The sequence below is a fragment of the Neodothiora populina genome (assembly GCF_041146345.1).
Source record: "Neodothiora populina strain CPC 39397 chromosome Unknown canker_contig_3, whole genome shotgun sequence".
NCBI lineage: Eukaryota > Fungi > Ascomycota > Dothideomycetes > Dothideales > Dothioraceae > Neodothiora > Neodothiora populina.
In genome coordinates, this window is record NW_027191417.1 from 928,246 (window position 1) to 944,200 (window position 15,955).

General features: G+C 50.4%; 7 protein-coding genes across 7 annotated transcripts; 2 read left to right on the forward strand and 5 right to left on the reverse strand.

Annotated features, from left to right (window-relative positions):
* Nucleotides 1-215: 215 nt before the first annotated feature.
* Nucleotides 216-1,782, reverse strand: AAFC00_004727 (uncharacterized protein; the record flags this gene model as incomplete). The annotated part of the gene is made up of 6 exons (XM_069344414.1): nucleotides 216-767; nucleotides 827-1,072; nucleotides 1,126-1,202; nucleotides 1,318-1,338; nucleotides 1,625-1,652; nucleotides 1,759-1,782. The coding sequence occupies 6 exons, from the start codon at nucleotides 1,780-1,782 to the stop codon at nucleotides 216-218; spliced, it is 948 nt and encodes a 315-aa protein (XP_069196833.1).
* A 2,955-nt stretch (nucleotides 1,783-4,737) lies between these two features.
* On the forward strand, nucleotides 4,738-5,427 carry AAFC00_004728 (uncharacterized protein; the record flags this gene model as incomplete). The annotated part of the gene is made up of 1 exon (XM_069348190.1): nucleotides 4,738-5,427. The coding sequence occupies one exon, from the start codon at nucleotides 4,738-4,740 to the stop codon at nucleotides 5,425-5,427; it is 690 nt and encodes a 229-aa protein (XP_069196834.1).
* Nucleotides 5,428-6,234: 807 nt separating this feature from the next.
* Nucleotides 6,235-7,107, reverse strand: AAFC00_004729 (uncharacterized protein; the record flags this gene model as incomplete). Its single annotated transcript, XM_069344415.1, has 1 exon — nucleotides 6,235-7,107. The coding sequence occupies one exon, from the start codon at nucleotides 7,105-7,107 to the stop codon at nucleotides 6,235-6,237; it is 873 nt and encodes a 290-aa protein (XP_069196835.1).
* A 517-nt stretch (nucleotides 7,108-7,624) lies between these two features.
* Nucleotides 7,625-9,472, reverse strand: AAFC00_004730 (uncharacterized protein; the record flags this gene model as incomplete). Its single annotated transcript, XM_069344417.1, has 1 exon — nucleotides 7,625-9,472. The coding sequence occupies one exon, from the start codon at nucleotides 9,470-9,472 to the stop codon at nucleotides 7,625-7,627; it is 1,848 nt and encodes a 615-aa protein (XP_069196836.1).
* A 988-nt stretch (nucleotides 9,473-10,460) lies between these two features.
* Nucleotides 10,461-10,934, reverse strand: AAFC00_004731 (uncharacterized protein; the record flags this gene model as incomplete). The annotated part of the gene is made up of 3 exons (XM_069344418.1): nucleotides 10,461-10,634; nucleotides 10,685-10,734; nucleotides 10,796-10,934. 3 exons carry the CDS (start codon nucleotides 10,932-10,934, stop codon nucleotides 10,461-10,463), a joined length of 363 nt encoding a protein of 120 aa, XP_069196837.1.
* Nucleotides 10,935-11,739: 805 nt separating this feature from the next.
* On the forward strand, nucleotides 11,740-12,732 carry AAFC00_004732 (uncharacterized protein; the record flags this gene model as incomplete). The annotated part of the gene is made up of 3 exons (XM_069344419.1): nucleotides 11,740-11,991; nucleotides 12,047-12,459; nucleotides 12,525-12,732. 3 exons carry the CDS (start codon nucleotides 11,740-11,742, stop codon nucleotides 12,730-12,732), a joined length of 873 nt encoding a protein of 290 aa, XP_069196838.1.
* A 214-nt stretch (nucleotides 12,733-12,946) lies between these two features.
* AAFC00_004733 (uncharacterized protein) lies at nucleotides 12,947-15,294 on the reverse strand (the record flags this gene model as incomplete). The annotated part of the gene is made up of 4 exons (XM_069348191.1): nucleotides 12,947-13,608; nucleotides 13,666-14,548; nucleotides 14,605-15,150; nucleotides 15,208-15,294. 4 exons carry the CDS (start codon nucleotides 15,292-15,294, stop codon nucleotides 12,947-12,949), a joined length of 2,178 nt encoding a protein of 725 aa, XP_069196839.1.
* Between the last annotated feature and the right edge of the window lie 661 nt (nucleotides 15,295-15,955).

Genomic DNA, 15,955 nt, shown 5'->3' on the forward strand with positions numbered 1-15,955 from the left:
AAAGACAAATGTAAAAGAATTTATTGTGATACATGAGGAAAGACGTCGCCCGGTGGGTAATGTTACAACCCGGGCGCACACAAAACACCTTTCCCAACCCCCATTTCGGCCCCTAGCCAGATTGGCCAATTTATCATATGTCCGTCGTCCATCGTCAGACGGTACAGAGCTTGTGTGCTCCATTTTGAACTTGTCGGGTTGCTCGAGCGAGTAGTTTACTTGAACTTCTTGCCGAACATGAGGAGCTGGGCCTGGTCGTAGATGGACAGGACACCGGCACCGGCAACACCACGGAGGATGTTGGCACCAGCACCCTTGAAGAGAGAGCTGACACCCTCGGCGGCAACGATCTGGCGGAAAGCATCGAAGGAAGACTTGTACTTGACGGCCTCACCGGAGGTCATCATCATGCGACGACGGACAGTGTCAAGAGGGTAAGAAGCGATACCAGCACCGGTGGTGACGGTCCAACCGAGGAGGAAAGAGGCGAGGAAGTTGCCCTCAAGGTTACCGGTGAGGACGACAGGCTTGATCGAGTCGTACATACCGAAGTAGAGACCACGGTAGACGATGATACCAGCGACGGAAGGCATGAAACCACGGTAAAGACCAGCAATACCGTCGGAAGCGAGGGTCTTCTTGTAGACGTCCACGAGTCCGTTGAACTGACGCTCACCACCCTTCTTGGCGGACTTGGCGTCGTTGGCGAGACGAGTACGGGCGTAGTCGAGGGAGTAGACGAAGAGGAGGGAAGTGGCACCAGCAGCCTAGATATAGCAGATCAGTACAAATGTCAAATGGACAAGAAACAAAAACAAAAACTTACACCACCGGATGCAAGGTTACCCATCATCCACTTGCCGTATCCATCACGCTCCTTCTTGTAGGCGAACATGGACTTGTAGGTGTCGCGGAAGGCAAAGTTGAGAGCCTGGGTAGGGAAGTAACGGATGACGTTGGCAGTGTTACCTCTCCAGAGAGCGACAACACCCTCATCGGCGGTGGTACGCTTGAAGCACTCGATGATACCGTTGTACTTGCGGTCAAGACGGCCAGTCTTAAGCATCTCATCCTACATGGTTATCAGCTAATGTCCAATTTGTCAAGGGCGACGGGAAGACGAACCTGAGTCTGGATGAGGAGCTTGACACGCTCGATGGGGGCAGCAGCGGTCTTCGAGACGGCGGCGGAGACACCACCCACTGGGTTTCGTCAGTATTTGTGCAAGGTTTGGTTTTTTGTTGTTTGTTCAAGCAAGCGTCTTGATACGCGCAAAGTTCCGTTGAGCGGAAGTCGCTGAAAATAGGGAAAGCTTACTCAAGAAGTCGACAACGAAGCCTGTAAATCACATATATTAGTACTGATATTCATATTATGTTGCTGTACACGACACATCAAACACGTAGGGTGGGTGTGATGACAGATAGAGCGTGCGAGTCCATTGCTTTTTGGACACACGACACCATTGGAGGCGTGCCAGAGGAAAGCTGGTAGTGAAAACACAGTGACCCCCAGCCAGCGCAGTGTGTAGCGCTCGCTCTATCGCTTTCACCTCACCCGCTCACCTGCCCTCAATCAAGTGGACAGGGCCGTGTGATGATGCGCGCGGGTTGTAAATATTTACCTGGCATGCCCATGAAGGACTTCTCGGCCTGTCGGAAGAGAATCAGTAAAAAGCACAAAATTGCGAAGAGAGCTCCAGATCAAGCATATCAAGCTCCATCTGGACGGCGATTGCGCCTGACGGATTAAACGTACCTGGTTAACCTCGCCCTTTGCCATTTTGTCTGAATGAAATGGGGTATTAAGGGAATAGAAGAGTGGAGAGTGTGTGTGATGGAGAGAACAGAGAGCAACTGGTTGAAAAAGGAAGAATTTGAGTAGGGAGCGACTGCGCTTGGGATGGTCCGTGCCATTCAACCTAGCGGCCGACGGGATTATTCGGGGCTCTAGCTCCCGGTCGCTGCGTCTCGAACCCATACGTTGCTGTTTGTATTCCTAGCCGTGTGCTTCCAATCGTATTTCTTCCTTGTCGATATATCCTTCTTCGAACCATAGCACTCTGGCCTCAGAACACGAACAGCCATTGGCGTGTTGTTGTTGTTGTTGTTGTTGTTGTGCTGTGACCGGCTTTTACCATGTGAAGTCGGCCAATGCCAAGACGTCATGCGCAAGCTGACCAGCTCCAACCACATCCGAGATTCATTAGGACCTTATCTACTTTTGCCTACATACCTCACTGTACCTTCGACCTTTCTGGGGCAAGCAAGTCGCCTCGGCCGGCTAATGCTGAAGCAGAGGGGGTCAGCGCTCTCCCCAACTTTGGCTGTGCCGTCTCGTCTTCCGCTACGGATGCCAAAAGCCAGCGCAACCTTGAAAAGCTTGCGGCACCACTGTACTATCTGTTATTTCCCTCGGCTTGACTTATCGATTGCTTTACCATGGACCACGTACGCACTTCACTACATATCGATGTCAATGTCAACTGCCGTCAAAGAAATTATTTTTCGAATATGACAACAAATATTTAATAATAATGTCAATCGCGAAATACCTCATCAACCGTACACCGAGAATTTTGGACCTATTCCTGTTTAGAGTGAGATCTACAGCTTGCTTCCGTTGATATGTTTGTCCAAGATTTGAGATTCCACTTGACTCGCAGGACGGAAAAATTGCGACGGTCATCTGTCGACCGCATAAAGCGCTGATTCCACTGCTGGTGTTGTTGTTGTTGTTGTTGTTGTTGTTGTGTGTGCTCTACAACGTCGGTCTGATTCCTCACACCGCCGATGTGCAAAGTCAATGATCCTTTATCATCATAAAGTACATTGAGTATACGAGAATGTAACATCTTCGCAAATCTCCATGGCATACTGTGAGCTGTGTGTACTATGATTTGCAGTCGACACCGACACCAACACCAACATCAATAGAACCTAGGATCGATCATACTTAATGCCAGATATCAAGGATTCAACACAGGTGCATGCAGATACATACTCAGCACGGGATATATCCCTTCTCAAGCCCTTCTCAGGGTGAGGTATGCCGCGTGTTATACGCCTTCAACGCGAAGATCAAGAATTGCTGTCGCCCGGTGTGTCGCAAGTAGCCACAAAGTAAAGCCACACATCTTCGATACAGAATTGCTTGAAGAACCTTTAGACCGAGTTCGAGTTTGCCACGAGGACCTATGAATATGTAAATATCACAGAGATAATAAAGAGTGTCGTACTATCGTTCCGCAGCTTCCGCATCCACCGAGTGCCCGGTCTATCTGAGGATTTGACCGTGCCTTCTGCTATAAGTGATAATCTCCTTGAGTACGTAGCACATCTTATTTTTATCAGAGCAGGACGAAATCACATGCGAGAATTTTTCTTTTGCCCCTGTGGCCACAGTACAATTGCGTGTACTACCTGTTGGCTCCAGTTTTCCGGCGGTGTCGTTGCCGCTTCAGCCATATCAGACAAATTCCTGACTGCACGGAACGTCACAGTGCGTACAACGGCGATGATCCGAGCCAGATACCTCAGTTTCAGCTACAGCTGCATTCTACACAACAAACGAGATGAGTACAAGGAAGGTATCAAGATAATGAACGACTGTAGCTGAGATAATGATTTCGTGGATCACGATCTGACTCGCGATCTAAGCCGTCGATGCCGAGGCTGAGAGCCAAGACTCACCCGTCGGCAGAGAACTTCACACTTGCTTGTACGACACAGGACTTCGCGACCTAAATATAGGTACAGTACCGTCCAAGTGTGTCCGGGAATGCTCCACAAGTCATGGGGAGACTTTGTTTCTTCAGTCAGTGAGGAACAGTCGAGGTCCATTGGCGAGACCGCCGTATGGTAGTCTATCCGAGATACAGCCTCGCGGCAGTTGTCCATACTACTATCACCAACAAGGCATCATGAGGATGATGACTATCAGGATCAGCCTCGTGACCGAGGTGTAGTCAAGTCAGGTTCTTCGGATCTGGGTCATCCTTCGGTAGGAACGCTCAACACACAGATGAGACTATCACTGCTTGTATAGTAAATGTAGGTCCACTTTCACGACTGGTTTGCGGCCGCTTGTTCGCATGGTGGTCAATCGTATCAGAGCAAAAGGAAACACCTCATTCGGCTCGACCCCCGAGTATACGAATTGTTCTTACCGCTTTATCTCCACAAAGTTCAAACGTTCAACTATTCACTAGTACATTGCCTTCCATTAAAGGATATCGTATTCCCCCGCTTCCAGACGGTTGTCGTGAAGTCTTAGCAGTTCGCACTGACCTAAGACACCTACCCATCTCTTTTTTTGGAAATGACATCTACCTGATGCGCCTGAGCTAATATGCGGCCTTCCGCCACATGCTGGCAAGCCGCAGAATCCCTCCAGCTTCAACAAGGAATCTTACTCGTCTTTGTTTAGCCGGGTCCACTGTGTATCTTTGGTTGGTCGGCGACTCTCCCGCAAACACATAATCATCCACCGAGGCTTGGTGTTGGCTTTTGAGGGTGCATGGATTCAAGTCGAGGTTTCCCCGATGAGTGGCAATATCACCATGCGCCAAGTTCTCGACTTCCATATTCAGGACCATGGGACACATCGAAGCCTTATCGTCCAAACATTGGGCGCCGGCGAACCGATCTCACGAATTCCCGGCCCTCGGTTGTACATTATGACAATGACAACAGCATGACCATACCGGATCCATTATCACAACTCAAAGCAACTGGCATGACAGAACATAACCCCAATCTTCATGAGTCCCGGGTCACGAGAGGTCAATGGCGGCGGTCTGTACCTGGCGATAGTGTCTACAGAAGACGTGATAGGCAAAGCAGCACTACTTCTCAGGTTGAAATTTACAGGACAAGCGATCGCCATTTCTCTCCAGAACATGAACGACGCTCGGCTAGCCATCCAGGTATACGCAACAGGCGCCAGGACATCGAACCTGTTGCGCTGTCATATCAAGAGTACAAGACTTCACCGATACGTGCGCAGTACTACGAGGAGCCGGCCTTCCGTGGTAATGCAGACTATCAGCTATTTGTAGAAGCGACTTTTGGCCTGGGTCCAGACTTCCCACGCACCTACAGGACATCGTTTTCCGCGCCCGAGGACGATCAAGGGACAGTCCATGTCGACCATCTAGGGAGTGACGCTTCACAGTATGCAACGCAGTACTCCACTCCCCAGGTTTCCCAGCAGTCGTTCCATGAGTCATCTCACGCTTCAGATCCGTTTGGGTACGATGATGGTTATGCCAGTGTCGCTAGCCCGCATGAATCGCACAGAAACTCGTCGGACGATGAGTTGCCCGACTACGAAGAGAGTCAAGCGCAAATGGAACAGCAGGCGCGAAGTGCAGCTATGCGACGAGCCCAAGAATTACAGCGAAGATGGCGGATCGCAAATCCGTGACAGAAGACATGTAGTGAGGGAAATGTGAACTACATTTCGACGTCACTTATACTATTAACGACGGCAACGGCAGACGTAATAATTGACAGTCTCGCCACTCAACCTCCCAGTCACCCACTGGCACGGCGCATAGTTGCCACTTTTTAAAAGGGTCTTACCTGCTATGGAATGAGCCCAAGCAGGATGCCACCCCCTCTTAAGGACGGATCGAATTCGTTCCGTCGACATGTGACACGAGAATTTGCGTCAGTCGACAAGCAAGAGCTACGAGGGTCTGTAACGGAGCAGGCTCCCTTGCGATACAGTACCGAGCGAGAAAATAATGCAAGCCATCGTCGAAAGAGCTTCAACGATGTTTGAACCTTGCTTCTGTTATGTTGTTTGCATTGATGGGGACGGCCACGCCAGCGGACTGAAGAATTTCAGAACTTGCTGAGAAGAGGCGATGACGGAGGGGTAATTTGGGGGTATTAGATGGTATCTGGTGTCTTGTAATATATTTATATTGCCAACTTCTTGTGGCGGGGTCTGGGTTCGCCTGTGCTTTTGTTATGCTGTCTCATGCTTGACGCAAGCTCATGTGGTGCTTGCCCTCTATTCTTTCGGTTGAAGCCAAGTTGTTGTGCCCAGAGGAGATGTAGTTGGAGGATCTCTCCGCGCTTCGTTCCTGTCGCTCGGCAGCCTGGGGGAGGAGGCAGTAACGCTGCGATGGCAAGCCAGGAGACACTCACTCCAATGGCTGACGTTTCATGTCCATGGTCATACACATCGTCTAATGCAAACCACTACGATGTATGCAGTACCTCTTCATCCATCTCGCCGTATGCCGAAGAAATAATTCCCCCACGAAGCACTTCCATTAACCTCCTTCCAGCCCACACCAGGGACATAGACAACACCCATAGTGACCGGCTGACTCCAGCCCTTCTGCTTCGCCGCCCACGCCTTCATCTCATCGACATTGATGTATTGATTCCAATTATGCGTGCCCTTAGGAACAACCCCCATGAGATCCTCAGCGGCAAAGATCGTCGTCGCCCAACTCGTCCACGTGCGGCTCATCGTGCTCATGATCAGCCATCCACCGGGCTTAACGTGCGGCAGACAATGCTCGAGGAACGGCCCCGGCTGCTCGATATGCTCTATGACCTCGAACAACGACAGAACATCGACGCCGGCACGGGCGTCTGTCGGCACCGGCAGGTTCTCGATCGCGGTATTGAGGTATGTCAGGCGTCCGGGCTCCATCAGCGTCGGGTCGGTGCGCTGATGCTGGCGCGCGACGGCGAGGACTTGCGACGTCGGGTCAATGGCTACCACGGACTCGGTGGTCGGCAGGCGAGCGGCGGACTCGGCGAAGATGCCGCCGCCGCAGCCGATGTCTAGGTACTTGAGTTTGGACTGCGTGGGTTGTTGTTGTTCGTTGGTGGTGGCTTTGCATCGCTGGATGAAGGTGTGTCGTAGGGGGTTCATGAGGTGCAGTATTCGTGATGGACCGTGGGGATCCCACCACGATGAGGCCAGGCTGGAGAAATGTGACATTTCCGTCTCCGACACTGTTGATGCTGGGCCGCCACTTGGTATCCGAGCAGTCGTGGTGAAGCAGCGGCATGTGGAGTAAGAGGTGACGATTCGCCTCGAAGGCAAGAAGACGGCGACGCGCAGCGCGCGTGAGAGCATCTTTGCGCTCATGGAGATATGTAGTTTCTTGTCTTGTGTATATGTGTCTTGGTACCTTTGTGACCTCGACTGCTTTGAGTGGAGGAAGATAGAGTGTTAGTAATGGATTATGGTTATAACAGCATCATCGACAACTACTAATGCGAACACAGCTTCGACTTTATTTATAATCACGATTAGATTAGATGAGATAGGATGTACTCCGGTAGATCCTCCAATCTAAAATCCGCTGCGTCCGTAGTCCATGAACAGCTTCACGGAATGTAGAGAAATAAGGGAAACTGCAGCAGCGTAGCGAAAGGATCGAATTAGGTATTACGACTCTCGCGTGTGTTGAATCGGGTTGCTTTCTATCGTCCTACAAAGTCCTTTCCATGTCCCTGTCAGCGACGTGCTAGACACGTCTCGTAACATGGAACCCCCATCGAGCCTGACCTGTGCATGTTACTATAGCATCATAACTTTCATGAACCTTCTCTAGCCTTTCCCGCTGTATGCTACATTTGATGCACTGGGTCTAGCCGTCTTTTATCAACGCCTTTACAGCGTCCACGCCTGCCGCTTGACTGAGTTTCTGAACCAGAAGTGCGTTCTCGCGTTGGAGCTCTTCGTACTGCTGCAAAATCGTCGTGTTCTGCTTCTTGAGTGCATCGACCTGGTCTCTGAAGTCATCCCGTTCGCGGGACACGCGGGACATGGCTTCGTGGTCAAGGTTTTTCTGCTGTTTCTTCTCGGCCTTCCTCTTCTCCTTCTCCTTCTTCGACTCGATCTTGGCCAACTCTTTCTTGCGCTTTGCCTCAAGCTTCTTGACCTCCTTGTCGTGCTTCTCCTTGGCCTTCTTGAGGTCGGAATCATCCTTGTGGTGCACTGCTTTCAGCTTCTCGTCCTCTGCCTCTTTCTTCTTTGTAATCTTCTGGTCCAGCTTTTCCCGCTGCAGCTCCAGTTTCCTAAGCTCCTTGTCCGTATGGGGTAGATTTCTGGTGCTAGGTGTATCGCCGATCGATGCACTTGACATGTTGAGTGTGTCCGTGGACGCTCTAACGCCTGCCACTTCTGGCACACCTGCTGCTTGTGGCGTTGGGTATGTTGGACGTTCTTGGGCGGATGCGAAAGAGGAAGAGTCGTCAGATGATGAGTCAGATGAAGAATCATCCTCATCTTCTTGGTGCATATAGTTGTGAGTGTACGTGGCAATAGGAGCCGGCGCATAGGCTTCGATGCCAGCTCCGATGGCATTCGTGATGGAGCTGAACATTCCACCTTGTGCTTCCTGTGCGTGTGCTTGGGCAGGCGATTTGGTCGTTGCCGCATTGTTCGTCTCCTGTGACGCTGAGGATTGCTGGATGTGCTTGGCTTGAGCGGCTTTCTGCTCCTCTTCGTCGTCGTCGGGACCGGGTATCTCGCCCTTTGCGCATGCCCAGTTCAGAAACTTGACGGCATCGCCACAAATGCTCCCTGGAGTACCGCGCTCGACCAAGAAGCGCGGGATACCACCGCCAGGATCACTGCGTGTAATCATGATCCACTCGACCGGATTGACCTCCTGCTCTTTCGATGAGTCCTTATCGTCGCCAGTTGGCTTTGTGTGGATTGGGATTTCACGGATAAGTTCAACGGATTCGTAGTATCCTCTGATGTATCCGCTTCGTTCGGGAGCGTCGGGGTGGTTGCATGGCTTTGAGACGACCATGTAATGCCTCGGAAGGCGTTTGTGACCCTCGCGCTCCTGGGAGCTTTTCTCCGTCAATGCCTCTTCGCTCGTTGAGAGCAGCGTGATGAATTCTCTGGGTGTGGTGGGCCCCGGAAATTGAGCACTGAGCTGATAGACTTCCAGCTGACCCACTCCATCCACCTTCTTCCTTTCTAGCCGTTGGTCACCACCTATACCTCGAACGTTGCCCTCTCCAGGTCCTCCTTGGACAGCGAGAGACTCGGCGAATTCCCTCTGCATAGCCTTCTTGAACTTGGTGAAGGAAATACCCTCATGAACACTTCTGCGGCCAAACCAGGCACCATTCCTGTCCTTTCCAGCCATCTTGTAAACACTAATACCCAACGGGTTCTCTTTCGCGCCGACCTTGAGGGGTTTCCCCCATGCTTTCTGTAAGTCTGCGTGATCTGGGTGTGGAGGAGCGGCTCGCGCTTCAGACGCGACAATCTCCTGAGCATTCGATGCGCTGTCCGGCTCTGCGTGTACAGGCTTGGCTTCAGCAAAGTCAACACCTCCAGCAGGAGGCGGTACAGAGTCGCATATTATCTCGCCAGCGTCGAATATTTGTCGTAAAAAGGGCTCGAGGTTGTCGACGGGCACGTCAGACCATTCTACAGGACTGAGCATCTGCAAAGCTTGGTGTAACTCCGCCATTGTTCAGGTGCTTGATGGCAGCAATACTGTTACAGCCAGGCGGTGGGACGAGGGAAACTGCAAGACGTAACAGCAGGAGTGAAGAGATGGCGTCACTAGTCGTCTTGAAGAGAAGAGAGCGACGATGGAGCACTCGGTCTATAGGTCTTTGACGCACGGTACGGACTTGTTTCGAAGCAATGAGATACTCGAACAGTAGATATAGATGGAAGATGGTAGTGTGAGGAACAAAACTGAGAATCCGATTCATCCGAATGGCAATGACAAAATCCCCATTGGTGTATCAAGAATGAAGTCACGGGAAGTTGGCGTGTGCAAGGAAGGCCGTGTAGCGCGCATTGGAGATGATGCTATTGTCCAACTCTAAAAACACATCGCCCCTTACCTCCTCTTTTCCCCGCTATGCCTCAGGGCATATTTCATACCTGTAAAAGTGTCCATATGGACAATGAATTCCAATTCAATGACGTGCGCTAGGAACACTTCGTAGAGTGGAGGCGGCACGGTTGGAGTCAGGCCCATTCATTCTTAGCAAGGATCTACGTCATGGTCTGTATTTGTACTGCATAATCAAGCTTGACTTCGAATGCTCAATCTATTTCAGACAAGCCCGAATACCAAGCTTTGATCGCCGGCATTTGCTCGAAATATCTCTCCGTGACTTGCTTTTTCAGATGCAGTATTACTCGAAGCCTTAATCTTCCATTTCTCAGTCATGGTTAAGTGTTGCTTCCATGCGGATGTTTATCCAAAGAAAAGGCTGCCGTTCAAATAGAGCGATGGTGAACATATCGTTGTGACGACCAGTCGTCATCGAACAAGTGTACAAGGCGGCGGCATAATTCAACGTACGCTTCACGGATTTACTTTCCGATCGCAAATGTCGATGTCATCCAGTACAATGTATAACCACCCAAGAGACCTCCACCTTCGAGACCACGCCAAATGTCTCAGTTCGTATTGTCTTCCAGAAGCTCGTTCATGCCCCTCAGGCCTCAAGCAAGCCTGGTAGGTTCTCTTTTATGTACTCGACCACAGCGTCAGGCCCTCTCTCCACCTGTAGCCCTTGTGGAAGGGAAAACGTCTTCAGATTGGGTACGATGCTCCTAGCCTCTGCTATGATTTGTTGACTTTGCTCTGGGGTCCACATTGATGCCGTGAACTGTTTATGCGTCAGCACATTGTCTTGCTATAGGAAAGCCTTCTGCATACAAGCATGTCTGGTTTGTGCTCTTCTACCACTGCGCGTACCTGCTCTTGGCCTATATAGCACCCAGAGATCAGTATCCTTCAGACGTATTCATCAAGACAACATGATCTTACTGTCAGCATTGCCGGCGTGGATGATGTTGTATTGATCTTTGACATCCTCGACAACCCGACCAATCAGCCGCTTTGCCCGCTCGGGAGCTGTGTTGACGGTAACGAGCTTGAATGGTCCCAGAGGTTGCTTGCCTGACATTTTGAACGGCTTCTAGAGAATGTGATCTGAGAGGCAAGGACTATACTCTACGAATAGCACTTATACATATATCTGTTGAAGAGGCCGGGATCGGGACCACATACACCGCATCTCGCTTCTGCAAGAGCGCTACCTTGGGAGAAATGCAAAGGCCACTGCCCCACGCACTGATCGTGAAGGTTTCCAGGTACAGAACAAGTACCTCGTCGTATCTGGAGTAATTAGGGCTAGTTTGGTCACGGTATGAGTTCGTCCTTCCCTAAACAGATCGAATCCAGATTATTAAAGAATCGATCCACAGTAGAATGTTCTCACCGTCCTAAGATCTACACTACTCTGACGGCGCTTGCTTCAGATCAGGTTATAAGGAACCTGATGGCCTGATCCACAAGCACTCGCCCACAATCGTCGGTACAACCATCCTTGAAGAAATCCAGACAGTGTCTCGGTGCAGCGAGGGCCCGGGTCCCTCCCCAGATTCTGCTTCCGGCCGACGGCTCTTCCCCACATCCTGCATCAGGGCTTCCCCACTGAATGTGGGGATTGCTCAGGGCACCCGACATCAGAGTTCGAGCCGATAATCACAACACGATCTGCCCAATTCACGGCATGGCAGATGGATGCGGGACCTGACTATGCGATCTCGGCGGTGTTGGGTCGGTATCTGTATAAGGTGGGATAATTATTTCTGGCTTGGGAATTGTGACTTTTTCTTGTGTTGTCATTGAGCTTTGATTTGATTATTGAGGTCTATGTTTATACATACCTTGCGGTCGACTACATTGATTTATTCATTCACCACATTATGACTTTCAGCCGTCTGGTTCGATTCGTGCCTGTTGGCAAGCCGGATGCCATCTTCATCGGAGAACCTGTTGACTCAGACGCTGATATCGGACTTGCCACATATCAAGGACGACAGCCGGAAGTGCGAGTGTATAGTGGCGAGTCGGCGTTGAATCCTGGATCGCTCACGGACAAGGTAGAGAAGATAGAAAGCGTGCTGGCTCCCCTTGCGCAAGAAGAAGTTGGCACTGTAAGATGCATCGGGTTGAATGTACGTTCTTTGAACACTCCATGTCCAGTGGCCTCTATGCTCATATCCATCGTAGTACAAGCAACATGCAGAAGAAGTCAAGATGTCGCCGCCACCCGAGCCAGTCCTGTTCTTGAAGCCTTCGACCTCCTTGGCAGATCCATACCCTCAACCAACAATCATTCCCAAATTTACCGTCCAGGACGACACCGCAGACTATGAATCAGAACTTGCAGTCATCATATTCAAGAGGTGTAAGAACGTGTCCGAGGCAGATGCCATGGACTACGTTTTGGGTTACACAGCTGCCAACGATGTGTCAAGTCGCAAGAGTCAGTTCTCACAAAGCCAATGGTGCTTCAGCAAGGGATTCGATGGCTCTTGCCCTATTGGACCCGTCCTGGCCTCTACTTCCCTCATACCCGATCCGAGCAAGCTGCGCATCCGGGGATTGAAGAACGGGAAGACTATGCAGGACTGCGGGATAGAGTAAGTAGCCCTTCGTCATGGATAGGCACATCAAAAACGCAGATGGCTGACACATAGCTCGATAGCGATCTCATCTTTGATATCCCAAGAATAGTCAGCTTCTGCTCTCAAGGTACAACTCTGACTCCAGGTACCGTCATAATCACTGGAACCCCCGCTGGAGTTGGCGCAGGGAAGACCCCTCCAGAGTATCTTCGTTCCGGTGATGAGTTTGCTGTTGAGATCCTGCCGCATATCGGTACTCTGATCACGCGATTCAAGTCTGAGCAATAGACAGCCTGTAGCTTCAATAGAAATGTCGTGACCACTTCCGATGCTTCATCACCATAGTGGGGTGTGAATTTATGGTTGTTCGAGGCTAATGCCCGTACACCTAATGTGGCGGCAGAGCCCTTGCCTCATAACATGTATCCGTATTAGCTGTCTTGAAGAAGTTTCGCCTGAAGTGCAATACTTGCTACTACATATGGCATTTAATTGTCGTCGATCAGTGACTGAGCGATATCCACTGATCAATAACCTGCTCCATCTCGTGTGCAACGCCCCACTGGGAAGAAAGACAACGGAACAACTTCTGCATAGAGTTCAACTCATATGGCAGATTTTTCGACGCAGCAAAGGATCCGCTTGGTGGCAGCCGCTCGCCTCGCACGAACCTTCTCGTTTCAGATGTTGCTGCAGAACCGGAAAGCTGACCTAAGATGACGCATGGATCAACTTCTGTGAAGAGTGCATCTTTCCAGTCAATGGACAGTGGCATATGAATTGTACTAAACCCTGCCAAAGAGAAGACACTATAGACAGTCGCGGCAGCGAACAGGGCACTTGGCATGTGGATGACGTGTGCTCGACCCCTTGGTAATTGTTCCACGATATTTTGGATGGTGATAGCATGAATCAATGCACGGCGAGCATCATCGGTCCTTGTCCAGTGTAGGAGATCGAAACCGGGCCTGATACTTTTACCCCCACCGAGTACCTGCTGTTCAACATTGTATCTTGCACACAATTGGCGACAGAGGAGGGCTGAGTCCGTTGCAGCATCGAGGCATATACTGTGCCATCGCAATAATGTCTCCATAGCATCTTCGGCCGATAACGATGTGTTATGTGTGATGCACTCGTACATCTTAGCTAAGGCAGCACGCACTATTATATATGTCAGCCATGACCAATCGTCGTTGCTGTAGTGTGTTGGCTACCTACCATCAGATCTGGACGGAACCCCGACAACAGCGCCGTCAATGTCCTCACAGTCAGAGACTAGCGACTGTAGACCTTCTAGGATGACGCGAAGAGTAAATGCCGTGAATCGATATTGAATCTGTTTCATCAAATCTGTAGGTGAGAAAAGATGGCGAAATATGCAGCGAAACGAGACCTGTGTCTCCGAATGCGATTGCATTTCTATGAGCCACTCATCCGCGTTGGTTGCAGCGAAAGCACTGTCGCTACTCGGCAGTCCCAATTGGTTCGCAGCATGACGCGTTGACGTTGGGTCGCCAGACATCTGGGCGATTTGTCCGTCCATAATATAGTGCGCAAGTAATGTACGGCATTGAATTTCTTTAGCAGCCCAGATACGCCATGAACGATCTTTCTCTGCGTGGGATGCATCAAGTTCAGGGAGATCAGCTTTGGAGAACCGATCCGTATCGAACATAGCACAATGGCGTGCCCAGAAAAATCCAAGGCCATGGAATATCTGAGAAGTAGTTCGTAGAGCACGATTCCGTGATAGTGCCGCATAGATCTGACCTAGTAGAGCTGCCAGCACTAGTTGGAGACCCTTTACTGCATCGTGAGGACCTTGATTTGTTATCATGGATTGCCATGATGTCGCCAACGCGGTATGCGCGAGGCGCCATAATGCTTCGCCCTTCTCGACAGCGTTCTTCGGCCCAATGTATAAGGAGCCAATGGCAATAGCATTAAGCAGAAGCGCATGAGAGCTCTCGCGGAAAACGAACGTAGGCCTATGAAGAATTGGGAATGTTGGGATAAAGCGCTCGAAGAACATGTGCAGGCACTCGTCCAAGAAGACTGAGGTGATTGAAGAGGCCTCAACTTCAGCCGCGACATTGGACGACTGTACACTTTGTAAGTCGTCATCATATTTAGCAACATATGCACAATATGTCCTACCTGGTTTAAGATCATCCTGCTGGCACAATTGACAGCGTTATATCCGCCTCCAATGGGGATGGCGCCAGCTGTCGATTTGTGCTCTTTGTCGACTTGATACTGCTCAATATCTCGCCCGGAAGTGGGAGGCAATGGTAACATGCCAAAAGCGACCTGAGGAGTAGGTTCAGCAGTCAAGAGAGACTGGAACAGCTCTTCGGAATCAGGCCAGATAAGCGGGAAATCGATATCACTGTTCTGTGTTACATCCATGAAGCTTATATGGTCCATATCCTGTCTCTCCATCCAGCCGGAATCCGACAAGTCCTGTGCACCAGTAATTTCGCCATACAATGAATTGTCAGTGTAATCCTCTGGAGTGGGTAAAGTAGGTATACCCATAGACTTGGGAGTGGTAGACGCCACACTCTGCTGGCCAGTGTACCCTTTTTTATCTCTTCGTAGATGAAGCTTCTCATGACGGGCAAGTGAGTCTTGACGACTAAAAGCGCGATGGCACTCTTTGCAGGCAAAAGGCCTCACACCCGTATGGCTGCGTTCATGTCGCTATTGCTATGTTTAACTACATATATTTGCAGATAGCACCTTCGCCTGTAGGCTTACCGTTAGATGTTCAGCTTTTGAATATGCCTTCTGGCAGTAACGGCATTCCAACTTCTTCACTGCCACAGCGGTTGTGCTGGTCGACATCTTCAACACAAACAACGTCTCTTGTGGATTTCCTCAAACATCTACAGGAGCATGAAAGCAGAAGCGTGGAGTGGAGATTATCTGGAGAGGAAAAGCGGAGAGTGGAGAAGGCTGCTTAGGCGGGGTGTCCGTGATGGACTGCCGATCTCCGTGCGAGCCCTAAGCAGGGCTTGGGCCTTGCATTAGTGGTAAGGTAGTTACCGTACCGTACTTGTACACTACAACTACCAGCATTTAAAGTATACATATCGTACATACACGTAGTCAATTTCAAGCCCCATCTGGACGGCTTCGAACCTTCCTGGTTCTTTCTCTCCTATCCTTGACCATGTCCTGAAAGACATCACTTGGCACTTCTCGGAGAGATTATCGTTAATTTCCTCGTCTCAGCGTGTACCAGCACTATAGGGATATAGCCGCTGACGAACTGTACGAGTGCCTCTAGCATTGTAGCCTGCTGCTGAGTTGCACAGCTACAACCCGGCGAATCATACAGTAGACGGAGCAAACCGGTCCAAGATCTCATCAACCAATTACATTGGTGCGACTATTCCTCCTCGGCACACAAGTGCATCAGAGGATACATTGTCGAGGCGAACTGCTCGCCGACGACCATATTGCTTCACAACTTCTGCGCAGTTAGGTAGTGTTCATTGACTGT